Here is a 19,022-nt window from a genome sequence, read left to right as displayed (position 1 = left end):
GCTCTAGTCCTGCTGGGGTGGCCATTCCAGACTCAGGCTGGGGATGCCATCAAGATGAAGGTCTTGATGGGACACTGGATGCTAGGCTTCTCTGTTCCCAACTCCCTCCCAGTTAAGAACTCCCTCCACCCCTCCTGCCAATCACTGTCTCCTTCATTCTCGTTTCTTCTTCACTGCCTCTCATCAGCAGTGATTCCTGAGTGTGGTCAGGAAGTTACACATATCACAGGTCCTCCCTGAGCCTGATGCTGTCATACACATTAGTACATGCAAAAATGATCTGGGAGTCTTAATTGACCACAAGCTTCCTAGCGTCAAGAGCATAAAGAAGCTGAAAAAAAAATCTAACATGCTCTAAGATAATGCTAATAGAAGGATAAAGTACAATGCTTATACATGGCTGGTGGGAGGCTGTGTCTTTTGTGGGGGCAGTTAGGCTGGATTTACCAAGAAAATTTTAAATTGGCCCTCCAAGTCCTCATCTGGTAATCTAACTTCATAAATAATTACATATGTGCATCAAAAATACACATAAATGATGTTCATTGCAGCATTGTTCCTAATACCATAAGAACAAAACAACCAATCAATAGCAACCATATTCGAATCAATTATAGACACAATCCAACTCTGGGCTCTGATAGACAACAAAGAGAATGAGGCAGTTCTTTGTATGCTCCCATGGGGGCATCTCCAAGGCAAACAGTTTGATGAAAAAACAAGAAAAAGATCTGGAAAATGCATACCAAATGATTAAAGTGGACATATCTGGGGAATGGGACTGTGGGGGAGGGGAAAGAGAGGGAGAAGTTCCCTTTTCACTTCTGCACTGTGTACTTCTGCACTGTGGGGTTTGTTTTCACCACGCATGCACCATTTTTATCAGTATAAAACCCAGGCCTGGAAACAGCCCTGGTGAAGGGAGGTGGCAGGCAGGCATTCTCTAGGCTTACCTGGAGCCTCTCACAGAACCAAGGAGGGCCAATAAAGCCTTCACTTCAGCCCAGGCGCTGAGCTGTTCAGCATGCAATAGCAAAACTCTGTAATCTAATGGGCCTAGACTACCCAGGGTAGAAGAAGCAGGGCATAGGGTGGGTACCAAATAGATCTGGGCTCAAGTTAAGGACATCCCGGCCATTGGCAGGACTGCTCTGAAATGTTGCCTAGGGAGGTAGTGAACTCCCAGTCAAGTATTCAAGTGGAGGCACCTGAGAGGGCTGAGGTGGCTGGTGCAACAGTACTACCCTAGGTCCAACGCAACCATGAATTTGGCCAGCTTAACTCACAAGCAAGTTTTAAATTTTCCCAACTTCTCCCCTCCTTCTTTGCCATCTATCATAGTTTGGTTATCACTTGTTACATATGCACTCTCTTTCCCCTCCCACCGAGGGTGAATTAAACTTCCCTGCCCTGGGCATGAATGGCTTTCTTTGGACAACAGAATGTTAGTGGACACGCTGTGAAGAGAAACCTCAACTGGGCTAGTGCTGTTTATCTTGCTCTTGTGCTCCAGGAATTCTCCATGAAAAGAGCTTCCCCAGGTAACTGTCACCCTTTCAGCCTGGGCCTCAGAACAAAGACGTGGAGCAGCCCTGAGCCTAACCCACAGCATGAAGCCCAGCCCAGCCAGCGTGCAGTCTGGAGTAGGGCTTCCCAGCTAAGCCTAACCTACATGGGCCACGTTGTAGTCAACCTGCAGATAAGTGAGCATGAGATAAAGGCTTGTTGCTAGATATTGACTTCTGGGGTAGTTTGCTACACGGCATTATTATGACAGTAGCTGACTAATACACCATCCTAGTCCAGGTGGTCATCATCCCTTTCCCAAAACCACTACAACAGCCTCCTAACTGGCTTCTTTTCTTCTTCTCGTCCCTCTATTCTCTGCATAGTAGAAAGGGATTCCTTTAAAAAGTGAATCAGATAATGTCACTCCTCTGTTCAACAACTCCTCCCATCCTACTCCTCCCCATCTTACTCACACAGTATATCCAAACTTTTCTATGGTCTAGAAGGTCCTGCACAGTCCAAATCCTAACTCATGAAAATCATTTTAATGTTTCACCACACCTGGCCCTGTTAGTCACTCTCATCCCTTGGATGTGTCCTCCTCAGGGGCTTTGCACTTGCTATTCCCTCTACCTGAATGCTATTCCTCTGCATCTTTAGGGCTGGCTCCCTAAAATCATTTGCCTGTCAGTTTTAATGTTACCTCCTTGGGAAGGCCTTTCCCAAGTATTCTAATAGCCCTCATCCTCATCCCTCCCCTTAGCAACTTGCTATCACATGACTTACTGCTACCTGAAAATATTGATTAGTTTACTGTCTTCGTAACTATGGTATAAACTCCAAGAGGACAGTGATCTTGCCTTCTTTGTTTGCTGATATAACCCTGGAGTCTCAACACTGCCTGGCACTCCACATGGCAGGCTGGCACTAGATAAATATTAGATGGATGGATAAATTCTTGGCAATCAATCAGAAGGCTTGGGTTAGAGTTCCAGCTCTGTTTCTAACTTGCTAGGTGGCCACAGGAAATGAGGATGAAGATTTAACATGCAGGGGGAGAAAAGGAATGGATATTCAGTGTGCTTCTCCCACCTACATCTAGACTTTTGGAACCAGGCAGTCTCATACAAGCAGAGGGCAAAGTAAGTCTTCAGTCCCTACCTCCCAATCTGGATAAACTGAACGTGAGCTGTCTGCTGGGCTGGCCCTTCCTCCCCATCCTTGTTGATTAGGCATCCACAGTGTGTCCAACACTGTGCTCTGTTTTCAGACTAGAACTGGGCAGAAATGTGTCACTGGGGACCCAGTGGAAGCACAGAAGGCATTCCCAGGGCCTGCAGCCTGCTAATCTCTTTGACTCTTCAAATGTCTCTATCTTGGTTCGCTAATTCCTTTAACTTTGCAAATGACCCTGTCTTGGCCTGCTAATCCCTTTAAGGTTACAAATGGGTCCCACAGAAGTGAGAATGGGTGAAGTCAGAATTCCTGGTAATGAAGTGCTTGAACTTGGATTCCTCCCAACATGTGCAGTACAATGAGATGATTTTCTCCTTAACGAGATTAGGAAACTCTATTAGCGCTCCCAGCTGCTGACCCGATTCCATGAGGCTGAAGCTCCAGGGCTGCACCTGCCTGGTTTAGTGTTCCTGGAAGCTAGACACCCCACCCTGCAGATGGGCCACGGCCTCCCCAGCTTTACCTAAAGCTGTGGTCTGTCCCCAGGGGTGCCCAGCTTCCTCCCTTCACACTGTGCTCCAGAGGAGTGTGGGACCCTGGGCATTCTGCAGTGTGCCCCAGGAACCTCACTCCTTCCTGCTCACTAATACCGATAACAGATAATACTGATGACTCCAACACCAGGCAAGTCCGGGTCTCAACACTGGACCTGGTTGCACTCTTTCAGTCCTCACCACAACTTGCTGGCGTATAATTTTCACTTTACAGATGAGGAAATTGAGGCACAAAGAGATTAATTAACCTGTACCATGTTCCACAGATGGAGCAAGAGTCTGAGTGACATGAAATAAGCCATGCGGCTGGGAGCCCTACATCTTCAGGCCACCCTCCACCTTCCTGGTCAAGCCTTCCATCCGTTCTACCTTCCTCTCCAAGTGCGCCCTGCAGGCCTTGGGGGCTGAGCCAGATGTTCAGCTTTTTCCTGGGTGGGCTGCTCTGGTCACTGTGTTGGGGGCCCGGGGTCCGCAAGGACACCTGATGGCTGATTGGGCAGCCATAAGTCTGTCATAGGATTGACTAAGTGACCAAAGTTCTGATTGGCCTTTCACAATCTGGCCAGTCCCTTCCTATCACCTTTGGAACAGTCACTGCAACTTCTCTCGCTGTCGCTCCCTCTGTTCCAGCCATACTGACCTCATGGCATCTCCTCCAACAGGCCAGGCAGATTCTGCCTCAGGGCCTCCTCGCTTGCTGTTCCTTGTGCTCGGAACAGGCTTCCCCAGATGATGGTCATGGCAGCGTTACTAGCTGTGACATATTTAACTATTATCCTTCTTTATCACCATCACACACAATATAGACATTTTTTCTTTTTTGATTTTTTTTTTTTTTTGAGATGGAGTCTCACTTTGTTGCCCAGGCTGAAGTGCAATGGCGTGATCTCAGCTCACTGCAACCTCCGCCTCCTGAGTTCAAGTGATTCTCCTGTCTCAGCCTCCCAAGTAGCTGGGATTACAGGCATGCACCTCCACGCCCAGCTAATTTTTGTATTTTTAGTAGAGATGGGGTTTTACCATGTTGCCCAGGCTGGTCTTGAACTCCCGACCTCACGTGATCGCCCCACCTCGGCCCCCCAAAGTGCTGGGATTACAGGCGTGCCCCATCGCACCCGGCTTTCCTTTGATTTTTGTCTGTCTGTCCCCATTAGCATGGATGCTCTATGAGGGCAGAGATTTTTTTTTGTAAGTTTATGCACCTAGAGCCCAGCACATAATAGGTGCTCAACAAATATTTGGTGAGTATTTTTGGACTTGGCACTGGTGATCGGTTTGAGAGACCAGAACTGCCCTGGTGCCTGCATCTCGGGGCTGGCTCACCGTGTCTGGTGGGTGCTCTAGCATCACAGGGCGGAGGAGGTGGCTTCCTGGGGATGTGGCCTCTGGGTCACCTGCCCCCAGTAAGGAGACCACTCCATTGCAGTCCACAGTGCTGTTCTTTTTGCCATTGAGGGCGTGGCCAGGAGTCGAGGTTCCAGGACTGGGCTGTCCCTGGGCACTGGTCCGGCGCAGGGGCCAGGGCACCAGCAGTGATGTGTGGTGGCTCTCGCTCTCCCCCGCTGTGCTGTTTTCATCATCTGCAAAATCTGTTTCGGAACCCAGGTCTCGCCGGCGAAAGGTGAAAATGCTCCCGCGGCTGGAACGTGGCTTCACAGAAGTCCTGCTGAGGCCGTGGGTGAGGCTGAGATGATTCTAAGGGCATGAGGAGAGGGGACACAACCATGACATGTGTTCTTCATGTGCTCCCAGCCTGTCTTTTGTGCCATTGGCCTCAGCCAAACTTCTCGGGGCTTTTTTTGCCACACAGGAACTGGGTGGGTTGGGTCAGGGGTACTTGGAAGAGGGGATGTGGGGTTAGAGATAATCCTGTATCTTCTGGGATCTCTACTCCCCTCAAATCTATGTCTCTGGAGCTGGGAGCCTGAAACTTAACTGGGCTTGGAGTTCGAGCTCAGGATGGGTAAGGGAGAAGGAGGCAGGAAGGCTCCTGGTGTTGCAGACAGGCCCGGTCTGAGCAGGACCTGGGGCACTCGGAATGGCCCCTCACTCTTATGGGCATGTCCTTGAACTCTTACCAACCCATACCATGGGGCCTCGTCCCCCGGCCCCAGCTCCAGTGCTGGGATACTGGCCTCAGGTTGGGGGTATCACAACACCCAAAACTACCCTGTCCCTCTGCCAGAGCTCCCCTACTATAAGGAAGGCCATGGGAAACAGGAAGGGCAGAGAGGAGCAACCATGGGGGCTGTGACTGTACAGGGGCCTAGCATGATGGGCTTTTCATGCCAGACCCACCCTGGAAAAGCTAGAACCACAGCTGGGATTACCATTGCTCTGGGACCATCTTCTGAGTCAGACTTGGGGAGCCTGTCCTCCCCACACTCCTCAGTTCCTGAAGACATCCGTTTTCTCCTCTTGCTTCTTCTCTCATGGCTGTTTACTGGGGCCAAAGGGGACATCTCCAAGGAGCTACGGGACACGGTATCCACACCCCTGATGGTGAGGGCCTGGAAAAGAGTGAAGGAAGGGATGTTTCCATCATTGAGACTTTGTGCAGCCTCAGGCTCAGGCAGGCCAGGGAACTCTCAGTGACTGGGATTTCTCTATCAGTAAGTGGACTTGCACACCTACTCCAAAATGAGGACATCATGGAGATAAACTCAGACAGACCCAGAATATTTTGGGAAAGATCAAGATCCAGGAAGGAAAATAGGAGTGGCTAAAGTGGGCAGTCTTGGAAGAGGGGAGTGTGTGGAACAGGTGGGAGGTGGGTGTGGATGAGCAGAGAAGTGGCAGAACCAGAGGGCAGAGGCTCTCCTAGAAGGTTTAGCTGGCCAAAAGTGTACTGGAAGATGTGGCATGGGGCAGTGAGAAGAACAAGTGGGTGCCCACAGCCTGGCTTCTAATAGCTCACTCTATAGCCAGCCTCCAGGCTCCACCATGTGGGGGACTGGTGATGGCTAGGGCAGCATTGTCAGTGCTTATTTTCTGAGACAGCTCTGTTCTCTGACATTGGACTTTCTTCACTACCCCACCAGAAGGCATCCCTTGACCAGAATAAACTATGTGCATGGACACACGGATCTCTTATCCAGCATGCACTGTGCTCACGGAGACCATCTTCACCCAGGAGCTACCACCTAGCAGGCACCATTTTTACCCAGCTGGCACCACTTTCATCTGGAAGACAGGATGACCATAGGAACAAGTTTACTCAGCACAAGCCACACACATAGGACCCACCTTACCCAGCAGATGTCACTTTTTTTTTTTTTTGAGACGGAGTCTCGCTCTGTCGCCCAAACTGGAGTGCAGTGGCCGGATCTCAGCTCACTGCAAGCTCTGCCTTTCCAGTTCACGCCATTCTCCTGCCTCAGCCTCCCGAGTAGCTGGGACTACAGGAGCCCGCCACCTCACCCGGCTAGTTTTTTGTATTTTTTAGTAGAGACGGGGTTTCACTGGGTTAGCCAGGATGGTCTCGATCTCCTGACCTTGTGATCCGCTCGTCTCAGCCTCCCAAAGTGCTGGGATTACAGGCTTGAGCCACTGCGCCCGGCCCAGATGTCACTTTTACCTAGTAGGCTCCTCACTAACAGGCACGTCTTAACCCAGCAGGTTCCAAATTTTTACTCAGCAGATACCACATTCACAGAAAATACCTTTACCCAGCAGGGACTGCACCATACCCACAGGAACCAGCTTTACCCAGCATGTACCATGCCTGCAGGCACCAGCTTTACCCAGCATATACCCCACCTATAAGCACCCACAGTCAGGTGAGGGCTTAGAGGCTTCTTGGTGGCACTGCTCACCCACCTCGTGTTCTTTCTTGAGCATTTCCATGGCCTCCTGAAAGCGCTTTTCCTTCTCCTCGGTCTCAGCGATGGTGGCTTGGTTTTGCTCCTCATAGGCCATGGCGACCACGGCCAGGATCAGGTTCACCAGGTAGAAGGACCCCAGGAAGATGACAAGCATGAAGAAGATCATGTAGATCTTCCCTGCAGACCTGAGGGTCTGGGGGAGCAAGGGGGGCAGAGGTCACCCTCACTGGGGCCCCTACTGGGTTATGGCATTTCCAAGTCACCTGGTCTAGTTGTACCAGGGGTTCAAATAGCCATAGCCTAGGGAGGAGGGTAGAGATGTCCCACCTATAGAGAGGGACATGTACTGACCTGCAGAGAATGACCTGCACACAGTGGGGCTGTGTCCCACCCAAGGAGCGAGGCAGAATGTCAGAATGTCTCTCCCAACTCAGGGTATGCTGTGCCCACAGAGGGAGAATATTCCGTCCTACAGGGAGAAGGAGTGTCCCCCTCACAGAGCAGACAGCATCCTATATGAAGGGACTGGTGCTTCATCACCAGCAAAAAGAAAGTTTCTTTGCTTGCGGGTCCCTTCTCCCTCAGAAGCAAAGGTCCTTGTCCCCATCCCCTCCAAAGCTCTCACCAGTGGGGAGGCTGCTGGGGCCGCTTCTGGCTAATCACTTGTGTAGCCTGGACCCTGAGCCCACAGTTGCTGTCCCTCTGTGGGCACACACACCTGCTGATAGAGGCGCTCCCAGCAGTCCTGCGTCATCAGGCGGAAGAGTGCAAGAAAGGCCCAGGCAAAGGAATCGAAGCTGGTGTAGCCGTGGTCAGGGTTCTCGCCCGCCTTTAGGCACCGGTAGCCCTCGGGACATGTCCTGCAGCCACACACAGAGACTTTGTTCCATGCTGTCAGGGGTCTGCTGACCTTGACACCCTTGCTGGGCTGGACTTGTCGCCCTGGGCAACCCAGTGTATGCCCCACTGCTCTGTGAAGCTGAGCTTCACAAACCTAGTGCCACGCGGCTGGATCCTGCCTCCGTGACTTTGTTCGTGCGTGCCTCCCACTGGGACACTATCTTCCTCTTTACTCTACCTATCTGTACTCTGCTAGGCCTAAATCAAGCTCCCTTCTGCCCATATGACACACCATCACCAGCTACTATTAAGTTACCTCTCCTCACAGAGAGGAAGCACACAAGCCTGGCTCATGTCTCTTCCTCTGCCCATCTACCCCATGAGGAGTTGAGTACAGCACGGGCATGGGGTAGAGCAGGGTTGGGGAGAGCAGTGAGCCTCAGCTGAGCTGAACAGGATGAGCCCAGGGCAAAGGCAGGGCCATGGGGTTGAGAAATGATTCTGGAGGGGATGGGTTGGGGCTTGGCCATGTCAGGAGCCCATTTGCACAACTGTGCACACAGTCACTGGTTCAGTGAGGCAGATCCACAGTTCACAGAGCTGGAGGTGATAGCCTCTCTCCCAAAGAGGAAATGCTGGTCTGGAGTCATGTGTGCATGTATGTGTGTGTGATACACACACACACGGACTTAGCAAGTGGATGGATGCATCCAAGGGACCTCTGTGTCTTGTTAATGTCCCAAGACCCTCCAGACAATCTCTTTGGTGACAGGAAGGAGGCAACAAACTTGGTACTTCTCCTTTGAGGTGACCCTCTGTGACCCACTTCTCCAACACTCCATGGCACTGTCACACTGATCCAGACCCTGGTGTGCACAGGGCCCTGGAAGCTGCACGTGGCTACTGGGGCATCCCAAGGAAAGTCCAGGCTGCTGGGGAAACCACATTCACTCCAAGGGACAGCTCAGCGTGAGGGAGGGAAGACTGGAGCTGGACGGAGCAGTTCTGGGGAGCTTCTGGAAGGGAATGGAGTTGGGGGTGGGCTGGTTGGGGGGCTGTAGAAGGCATCCCGAGCTATCCCTCAGTCCCAGCCCCCCTTCAGGGCTCCGTTAGCTCTCTCTGCAGCTCTGTCCCTGACCTTTCTCCAGCAGCTGTCTCCTCTGTGCTGGGGACAAGGTGGGAAGCTGGGGAAGGGTCCTGGCAGGGAAGGGAGACGAAAGAAGGCCTCACTGTCCCTGGGGTCAGGGCATAAATAGAAAATAGAATCAGTTGAGAAAACACCAGGAGACTCCCCTGGCAGGACAAGGAGACCCGGGGTGGTGGGTGCCACATACCCAGCGTCAGAGCTGTTCCCACACAGTAACACATCAGAGGTGCCGTTCTTGAGCAGGTAATTTTCTGTAAGAGAAACATCATGCTGGTGAGGGGCACTCTGGCCCAAAAGTTTCTGCCTTGCATCCAGGGTTTTGGAGAGGTGGAGACCTCACTAGTGGTCTTCATTCTTCTCTGCTCCTTCCCTGCCCCTACCCTCTGCCTGGCCAAGCTTCAGGCAACTCTGGCTGTGCCTCTGGCCTTCCTCCTGCTCCTCTGCAGACATCCTGCTGCCAGTGTCCCCATGCTCTCAGAAGACACGGGAAGCCCTAGGCAGGGCCTCAGCTGTCCCCACAGGAAGCTTCTGCACCCCACCCGAAACCACTCAGGGGGCCCACCAAGGTCAGGAGGCAAGGGTCTGGGCAGAGTTCCAGCTTGGCTGCCGAGTCACTGTGAGGCCTTGGCCGGCTACTGCCCAATTCTGTACTCACTTCCATCACATAAAATGGTAGAAGTGATGCCTGCCATAGTCACCATGCTAATGCTGTGGTCTGTCCGGATGGAGCTGCACCAGACAGGACTGCCCGTCTTGTCCTCTCCTCTCTGTGGCAGTCATCAGTCCCCAACACTCACCATTACCTGGCTTTGTCTTAGGCGACAGTTGTCAAAGCATGGTCCTCGAACCATCATCATCAGTGTCAACTGGAAACTGCTCAGAAATGCAACTTCCCGACTGCCACCCAGACCTACTGACTCAGAAATTCTAGGGGTGGTGGGGCCCAGAAATCTGTTTTCCAGAGCCTTCTAGGTGACTTGGGTGCACATGGAAGTTTTAGAACCACTGTTATGAGGCCACTGCTGAACTACTCATTAAGTGTCTATGTTTCGTTTTCCAAAGTGGACTGCTGGTGTACGTAAGAGGCCCTAACCTCAGAATGGCCCTCAGAGTCATTCTGGCCCAGGGTCCTGTGGCCTGGAATCTGGCCTTGCAGCAGCATGTACCTCTGAAACAGACCAATGGCTCTAGTCAAGAGTGGTGCTGGCCATCAGCCTGGAGAGTGGAAGTGTGAGCCATAGGGCAGTGAAACAACAGAGGGGCTCACACAACTTGGCACAATCACTGGGCTTGTTCCAACTCCCTTGCAGGGGTCTGGGGTACACGTACATGGAATTAGCATCCTGGCAAGGAACACCGATGTCAACCGGGAAATCTCCATGCCAGCTAGGTGGGGCTTCACTCTGAAGCCTCATCGACTACTCAGGCTCCGTGTCCGGCCCTTTCCTAAGCTGACAGTCTGTGGGCAGGCTGGTCACCTTGCCATTGCAACACTCTAGGGTCAGTCCCATCTCCAAATGCTGCAGCTGCTCTTCCCCCAACTGGCCCTCCATCTAACTCCATACTTCCCACTCCTCAAGCATCACCTCCCCATCTAGCCTGGGAAGTCACAAGGCAGGCCCTAAGTCTGCTCCCCATCTGTCCTCTGTCTGGGTCTCTGGGGGATCAGACAGGGCTTGAACAACCCTGGAGGCCTGCCCGCTGGTGACGCATGTGTGGGAGGTGACCCCGCCCTGCTGGTCTCGCAAAGCCTTCCCCAGCTGCAGAGAGAGTTCGCACCTGGATCACTGAGGTAAAGGTCCAGGGATTCCCACACCAAGCCATCGGCCTCCACGGAGCCGTTGGTGCCGTTGAGCGCCGTGAAGTTACGCACGCACTTGTGCCTTAGGTTGCCCATGAAGAGCTGCAGGCCGATGAGGGCAAAGACACTGAGGCAGAAGACCGTGAGGACCATCACATCAGCCAGCTTCTTCACAGATTGAATCAGGGCCCCCACGATGGTCTTCAGCCCTGGGGAAGGCAAGAACAAGCACGGGGTCACCCAGGGGCACTGAGCTCTGTGCTCCACTGGTGGGGGGCTGGGCCTGAGTTGAGCTGGGTTGGGACCTGAGTAGGCAACCAGAGGTGGGGACAGAATAAGGGAGGCTTCTCCTGGGCTTTGAGACCCAAGCCCCACTTTCCTCAGCAGCTGAGATTCTGTCTTGATTTCCCTGGGCAGGAGTCTAGGCTGGCTTTGTAGTTTCAGAGGGAACCTGCTCCTCTTTGCTGCCCACCAGCCAAATATATGGCATGGGCGTGGAAAGTGCTGTTTTCTTGAGAAAACACATACTCAGAGCATCACCCCCTTTGGCTGGTCTGAAGGTGTGCCAGACCTACCCCTTTTAATGTAGTCCATGGAAAAGGAGATGGAGGCAATGGAGGGCCCTCAGCCTTGATCCTGAGATGGGGAGAAATAGAGCCATTCCTGCTGGGGGTCCCCCTGCTCCACAGCTGGGGTTGGTTCTATTTGATGCACAGGGAGTGTGGATTGTTTGGAGGAAACTAGGGGCCCAGGGTCTCATCGGGTAGGGGTTAGGGGCTGTGGTCGGGTGTGTGCTGGGGGCTCTGGGTGAGGGTCTGGCAGGGTCATGGTAGGTGATGTCTGAGGGGCCTGCGCTGGCTCAGGCCCACCGTTAGGGAAGGTTCAGAAACAGGGCTGACCTGCATTGCATCTTCCCACTTACCCTGTCCCTCTAGGACCTCCCCATGCCCCCATCCATCCCATTCTCCATAGCCGAGAGGCTGTGATCTGTTAGTTGCACAGCCTAGCTCCCTGCAGAAGCCAGCACCACATAGCAGAATGACAGAAAAGCATGTGTAGACACCAGTCTGGCCCTTAGCGACTGTCCTAGGACAAATGCAAGCAGAGCATGGGGAATGAGGGGGATCCTCTGCCAGCAGCAGGGCCCTGCCCCTCATGCCCCTGACCCAAGCGGCCAGATCTCAGATTAAGCTCCATCCATCCACTGTCCCGCTGGTTAATGTGTTAGGAGCATCTGTGGCTTCTGTGCCTGCTGCTGCTGGGCCTGTGACCCACAGGCAAGGAGGCCATGGTGGGCAAACATAAGATGGGGAGATGATGACCTCCCCATGGTGCCACTGACACTGCTGCCTGCCCAGGGCTCAGAGGCACTCAGCCTTCCTTGTGGAAATCGTCCTGGCAGATGTTGGCAACTGCCTGGGCAGTGGGTGGACCTCGCAGGTCTGGGCCCAGAGTAGTGGTGGTGGTGGGATCCACAAGCTCTTCATGGTCCAGTGCTCCTCATCTGTAACGGAGCTTCCTGTACCCTTTGGTGGGTTTACTGGGCTGGAGACCTGCATGTCTCGAGGGGAACGAAGTGAAGACTGATGGACAGCAGCTCGAATACCCAAACTGGTCTCTGCCTCAATTGTTAGGCTAAAGTCTCTTTGGCCTGAAGTATCCCATTCAAGGCCAGCAAAGTACACCCTGACCTGGTCTCTGGAGATAGTGGCCAAGGATAACTCACCCCTTTGAACATTTCTCATACTGACGATAGATTTCACTTCTGGCAAGAATGGTTGCAACGGAATTGCAGGATTCTTTCTGAAAAGACCCAGGAAGGGATGGGTCCCAGTAGATCAGCTGGGAAATCCTCCTGCCACTGAATTAACGGGCTGGGTGGAAGAGCCCTTGGAAAGCACCAATTCTGATTTCACTCTCATTTTATGGAAAAGCGACTTGAGTCTAGAGAGGACTAGGGCTATTTCAAACTCAGATCAGAGGACACCTCCTCCCGAGAGCCTTCCATAATGCCGACCACGGCATTTTCTATTGGCCAGTTTCAGAGCCTGCTGGCTCACTAGGTTGCTGGCAGCTTTGAAGAGGTCCCATGGAGCTAGGCTGAGGTTGGTGGGCTTCCTCCTTTTCCCCAGGACCCAGAAATATTTCCCTTTGTAAATGTTTCTTATAAAACACACCAGGAATATGCCTTAAGTCCTGTGGTCAGTGTGTTTGTCTACTTTGGTGGGGTGTGTGCTTGTGAGGCTGTTCCCTGGCCCTAGAGGAGAGACCATGTGGTTTCTGAGTCTATGTGTGCCAAGGCCCATGATGTCTGTCTCAATGCAGGTGGCTCCGTGGGACTGAGCGGAAGCAGGCTGTCCCCTTGCTACTGGCCCTTGGCAGGGGTCTGGGTCACTTGTGGGAGCCCTGGGGGAGATGCGGCCCTTATGAACAGTGGGTTTAGAGGCTAGAAAGCTCAGTGTGAACATAGCATAACTGGGGGCTCCTCTGGCAAGATAACTAGCCCTACCGGGGGAGTCCAGATTCCTTACTGGAGCTTAGAGCGAGCTTCTGACTCCTTGGGGGCAACATAGCTCAAAGCAGGCAACAGGCCTGGGAGCCACCAGGTTCCACATCAGGAGTGGATGTAGCCATCTGGTTTAACCAATCCTCCTGTCAGCTCTCACACCTCCCCAGAATGATGGCATGCAACCTATTTCCAGCTGCCTTCTTTTTCTTTTTTTTGAGACAGAGTCTCACTTGGTTGCCCAGGCTGGAGTGCAGTGGTGTGATCTCGGCTCACTGCAACCTCCACCTTCTGGGCTGAAGCGATTCTCCTGCCTCAGCCTCCTGAGTAGCTGGGATTACATGCATGCGCTACCATGCCCAACTACTTCTTCTATTTTTAGTAGAGACGGGGTTTCACCATGTTGGCCAGGCTGGTCTTGAACTCCTGACCTCAAGTGATCCACCTGCCTCGGCCTCCCAAAGTGCTGGGATTACAGGCGTGAGCCACTGCGCCCGGCCAAGCTGCCTTTTTAAAAGAAGTGCCTTCCCCAATTCTAAGTGTGGCTGCTTTCAGAAAAGACTTCTGGAACGAACCTCTGGGCACTGCCCCTCCAGAGCAAATTCCTCCAAACAGGAGGAGCTTTGAGCCTGGGGAGAGGGAGTACAAACTTAGGATAGGAATGTCTCCTGGGTGGAACTCAGCTTCAGCACCGGCACATCGCACAATCAGGCTCAGAAATCACAAGTCTTTTCAGAGTTTTCCTGAATGGACGGGTGGAATGATTTCTAGAGAGGTCATCTGGGCCTAAGAGATTTCCCAGATGCAATTGCCAACATCTGTCAAGGAGAATTTCTTCCTGAGGCTACCATGCATGGTTTGCTAAACCTCTACCGCACCATGCAGCGAGGGCTGTTAGACACCAAGGCCCGATGATGCCTGTCCACAGATTACACTTGGTTTCGCAAAATGGGGCTGGGGCTCTGGCCCTACTTATATCACCAGATGGGGCACAAGGCGGGCCGTGGCACTCAGTCATGGAAGACCGTGCTGGCGTTTTCCTCTTTCATTCCAGGTGTGTATGGGGGGTCCGACAAATACATTTCTTTTGGTTTCTTCATCAGAAGCTGACATTTCAGGCTGAAGCAATTCATGTAAAACTTTTAGCTATTCAAATAGCTGAGTGTGGTTTGGAAAAGTAGTCCACTATCTTGGAAAAAAGTTGGGTTCAATGTGGGCCCACTGTGGGGTGCTCTGTGCCCCCTGGTGTCTGTGAGAGTGGGCTTTGCTGCGGTGGGCAGCCTGAAGCCCATTCTGAGGCTCCAGGGGGACAGGCATGTCCACTGCCACTAGCCCCTGGCACCTGAGCCCTAGGAAAGGTATTCTGGTGACAGGCACATTTGTAGGGCCTTCTGGAGGGTTGCCTTGGCTCCCAGGTGGCTGGAAAGGCCCAGGCATATCCCTCCAGCCTTGGCGTTTAACCTGATTTTCACCTGAAATGACTGATATAGTTTTCAGGGCCCGGAGGACTCGGAAGGTGCGTAAGGCTGAGACATTGCCCAGGTCCACAAATTCAGTTGTGTATCTGTAACAAGGGAAATTCACACACGAGACAATGACAACACACCAATAGGAGACACACAGTCAGAGGACGAAAGGGGGTGGGGAAGACAGAGAGAGAGTCACTTGTAGCTGAGATCTGAGAGGCAAACCTGGGCATCTTACCTGGGATAACTGAAATAGTTTTTAGAGCTCTCAGGACTCTGAAAGTTCGAAGAGCCGACAAATTGCCTAGTTTTATATTTTCTGATACATACCTGCAGAATCAAACCACAGTTATTGGGAATTACAAAGCAGAACCTCCGCCTGCCCTCCCCGACCAGCCCTCTTCCTTGACCCCCTCCCATGGGGGTCGGGGGGAGTGCTGTGGATAGCCCAGGACCTCCCTCAGGTTTTCTTCTGGATTTCAACCCTCCTAACACAGGACTTCAGCTTCAGTGCCGTAAGGATGTCCACACGGCAAGCTTGGCGGTGACTCTCTTGGTGATGGTGCCATGGATAACCGGTGCTAGGAGGCAACCACTTTGCCACTCTCTCCACACCACTGGGATCCATGACATGAAGCCACATGTGGGGTCTGGGGCTGCGGACACATCAGAGTGAAGAGAGAAGCCTGTTTTCCAAGAGGCTCAGGTCAGGTGATACAGAAAGCAAGTGCGTTTCTGGTCCTAGTTTTGGTCCACATCTTCTGTGGAACCTCCATCTGTTGATCAGCTTGTGCCTGGCTCAGAAGTCCTTGAAGTCATGAGGCGGAGGTGGCCTGAATACTCATTGGAAAAAACAGAGTTCCCAAGACAGAGGCGCTGGAAGATGGGAAGAGAGGTTGCCTGAGTTCTTCAACTACTCACAGGCAAGGAGCAACCCAAGAAGAGAAAAGGGCAGGATGAGGGGCCCCAAGGCAGTGGAGTGCCTCCCCAACAAGTCTACCGGTCCCACCCCCAGACCCTTGGTATCTTCCAGGGATGGCTCTAGGTCTCCACCGGAGGACTGGCCTCCAGAAGCAAGATGCCCTTCCTGGGGTCTGTCCTACTTGGGTCCGAGCGAGGCTCAACAGAGTGAGCGGCTGTGGGTCCCCTCCTGGAACTTGGACAGTTGCTGATCCGTGGTCCCCACAGGGACAGGAGTAAGAAGGTGGTCGCTGGCAGGCAGGGACCTGCCCAAGCAGAATATGAGAATATGCAGTAGATAGGCCACATGACCACGAGGACCATGGACAGTGTGTGACCAAGGCCATCGGGACAGTGGCAAGTGACTTGTGCCATTTAATCAAAGGCTTTGCATCCAGGGTGTGTGACATTTAACCGAAGGTGTCTGGTGTTTAACAAAGGACACTGGACTCGGGATGTCTGATGTTTAACCAAGTGCGTCTGACGCACGTGTCTGAGTGATGTCAGACATAGGACGTCAGCCCTGTGGCTCTGGGTGAGTGCAAGGGTCGGCTGGCACTGTTGCCAGACTCACTCTGCTGGGCGGTCTGGACCTCCAGGCCCTTGCAGTCTGCTCCCAGCTTCCCAATTCCCCTTCAGGCTTTGCATATCTACAGGAAAGAACTTGGCCAGCTGAGTCAAGGGGCTTAATGCCCTGGGGTCCATAGGTCCAGCTCTAATTGACACTGGGTTGACACCAGATTTCTCTACGTCCACTGGAGGAGCCCCTCCATCTTCACATGGCCCTATGCACCACGCTGATCTTTCCTTACTCACAAAGCCCTACCCAGATGATGTCAGCAGACACATTGCTAAAGCTTGCTTTCCTCTGGCGACACCAGACCCTTTCTGTGGTGTAGTTTCCATTCCATCTCCTGTACTCACTTCGGCATGTACATCTTTCTCCAGTGTGGCAGTCAGATGCAGTCCCATCGTCTGCTGGGGAGCAGAAGTCACCGTGCTTGTTTTGGCCCACATACACCTGCTCATTTGATCCAAGGTCCCTCTCAACTTCTGAGAGCTATTCCATTCTCCATGATGGCTCAGATCCTAAGGCCTCTGTCCCACATTCTTCTCTCGGTCTCTCTCCAGACATGGTGCTGCTACAGGACTTTCTGGCTGAGCCTGGGATATTGCTGACATTGCCATCCCATGGAAACCATGGCTCTGGCCTGCTGGAGGCTCTGGGCCCCGTTTTTGGCTGCTGTTCTACCAACTGTGCCTGGGGACAGCAGCTCCCCTTGCCCAGGATACTGGTTTCAAGGCTGTCTCTTCTAATTACAGGGAGTAAGTGGAATACTGTGCAGGTCAGAGAGGGAACCAACCGTCCTTGCTTCCCTCCTGTCCCTTACAGACCCAGTCTGTCCCCTGGTGTCTCCATTGAAAACTCTGCCTATCTCTAGCTTAGATTCTGCCTGTCTTTGCCTGTCCCGGGGTGGAACCTGCCCCCAGCACAGTGTCCCCAGCACAGACAGTGCTTGGCCTCCATTCATTGTCTGCCTTCTAGGCAGCTGGTGTCCCAAGGTGACAAGGACAGCTTAGTGACAGAATAAGGGAGGACCATATCTGTCCTCCTGGCAGGCTTGCAAAGCCAGCTGAGTGGCTGGAAATAGGAGTGCAGCTGGTGGCCGTGTGTCTGTCTGGGAGAGCAATCATGAGTTAGAGGAAGTCTTAAAAGAGGACTTGCAGGGTAAGGGTGTGGAATGTCTGGGACCATGTTGGTGACATGGTGGGCTACTGCCTCTCTTATTCTACCCAGATCCCCACCGAGGCCTCTTTTGGGTCCTCTGAGTGTGGCAGGGCAGGAGGAATGCTTGGCATGACACAGGGCCAGTTGCAGAGGTGGCAAGTGTGGGGTCACGTGAGGAGACAGAGCGTTGCCCCTCTCAGGCTGGCAAAACTCTCCTCCAAGCCAGTCTGCTCCTTCAGTGATGGCTAAACTGCTGCTGGCCAGGGGCAGACAGCTGGACAACAGACAGGGGCAGAAAGAGCAAAGGGTGGTGGGTGAGAATCCTATCCCATCGCCAGCCCCAGTACAGGGAAGCCTTCTTCCTGTCCCACCCTTATCTTGAGATGGTGAAGCCCACGCCGTTAGTGACTGCAGGAATTGTCACCCTCCTCTCTGCCCTCCTCCCTTCCCCTCCAGGTTTGGTTTCCATAACAACCCCAGAAGGTGGGAGGCTGTGCTAACTAGCAGGTAATGCCCTTCTGTGAGTGGGGCCACAGGAAGAGCTCTGGCTGGAGGGCTGCAAGCTGAGCCTGGCAGGCTTCCCAGCACCCTGCCCCAGACCCTCTCACAGCCTCTAAATCAGTGGGGTGGAGGATCACCCCAGCAGAAACATCAGACTCGGCATGCCTCTCCCGTCCATCCCATGGTTTGGAGTTGAGAGATTTGGTTTTAGTCTCAGCATTGCTTCTGATTCAGTCTATAACTTTGGACAAGTGTGAGGTTCTCTGAGCCTCAGTTTCTCCATCTGTGTAATGGAGGTCAGATGGAGGATTTCACTGAATGGAATGTTTCCCTTCACTCAAGTCTCCTTTGATTATCCTAGAGTCCCTTGTTACTGAGCCATTGCATCTCTAAGAGAATGCATTTCAAACGCAGTAATTAACTGGTTTTCACAAGCCAGAATCCCCGTCAATCGAAGCTGCCAGGCCAGGCCAGCCAAGAGCCCAATAGCTGATGTGCCAATAGGTCACACAGCCCTTTGGGAAGTGGATGTGCCATTTCTGTGAGGTGCTTGGAAACATGGAGAGTGTCTGAGCTTCTGAGGCTGAGTTCTGCCTTGTCAGCCCTGGCCCTGGCACACAGCGAAGGCAAGCAGGTTTTGGCGAGGAAGGCACACCTGCTTTGTGACTCCCAGTGGAAGAAGCGGTTTGGGAATGAAACCAGGATTCTCCCAGGAGACAGGGCAGAAGGAATGGTTAAGGGCCTGAGGTCGCTCAGGGCATCTCCCAGAGACACAGCCTGAGCCAAAGCTTGGGCCAGGGCAATGACTTCCTGGGATATGGGGCTGCCTCTGTGGTGACATTGTCTTGCCCAGGCTCCAGGCTGCGGAGCTAGCAAAGGCTCAGGCAGACGTTATATCCTCTCCTGCCCGAAGCCACCTTCCTTCCTGTGACACCCAGCCTCAGGACCCCGTGGATTACTGTTTCCCACCTACAGGGCACCCCAGGGCCAGGCCTGGCAATCTTACTCC

At 53.0% G+C, this 19,022-nt stretch overlaps 1 protein-coding gene across 2 annotated transcripts in view; it reads right to left on the bottom strand.

The window, feature by feature from the left end:
- SCN5A (sodium voltage-gated channel alpha subunit 5) overlaps positions 1-19,022 on the bottom strand; it is a 102,758-nt gene that overhangs the window by 55,938 nt on the left and 27,798 nt on the right. For both annotated transcript variants that reach the window (XM_017849654.1, XM_017849653.1), the window contains exons 6-12: positions 14,830-14,921; positions 10,830-11,060; positions 9,238-9,301; positions 7,782-7,923; positions 7,059-7,256; positions 5,570-5,749; positions 4,563-4,934 (exon numbers count right to left, since the gene is read on the bottom strand). In XM_017849654.1, the coding sequence (XP_017705143.1) occupies positions 4,563-4,934; positions 5,570-5,749; positions 7,059-7,256; positions 7,782-7,923; positions 9,238-9,301; positions 10,830-11,060; positions 14,830-14,921 (1,279 nt within the window). The remainder of the gene's footprint in view (positions 1-4,562; positions 4,935-5,569; positions 5,750-7,058; positions 7,257-7,781; positions 7,924-9,237; positions 9,302-10,829; positions 11,061-14,829; positions 14,922-19,022) is intronic.

Source organism: Rhinopithecus bieti, unplaced genomic scaffold, assembly GCF_001698545.2.
Source record: "Rhinopithecus bieti isolate Rb0 unplaced genomic scaffold, ASM169854v2 scaffold_33121, whole genome shotgun sequence".
Classification (NCBI taxonomy): Eukaryota; Metazoa; Chordata; class Mammalia; order Primates; family Cercopithecidae; genus Rhinopithecus; species Rhinopithecus bieti.
Note: the sequence above shows the minus strand (reverse complement) of the source record. Positions and strands in the feature narration are given on the sequence as shown.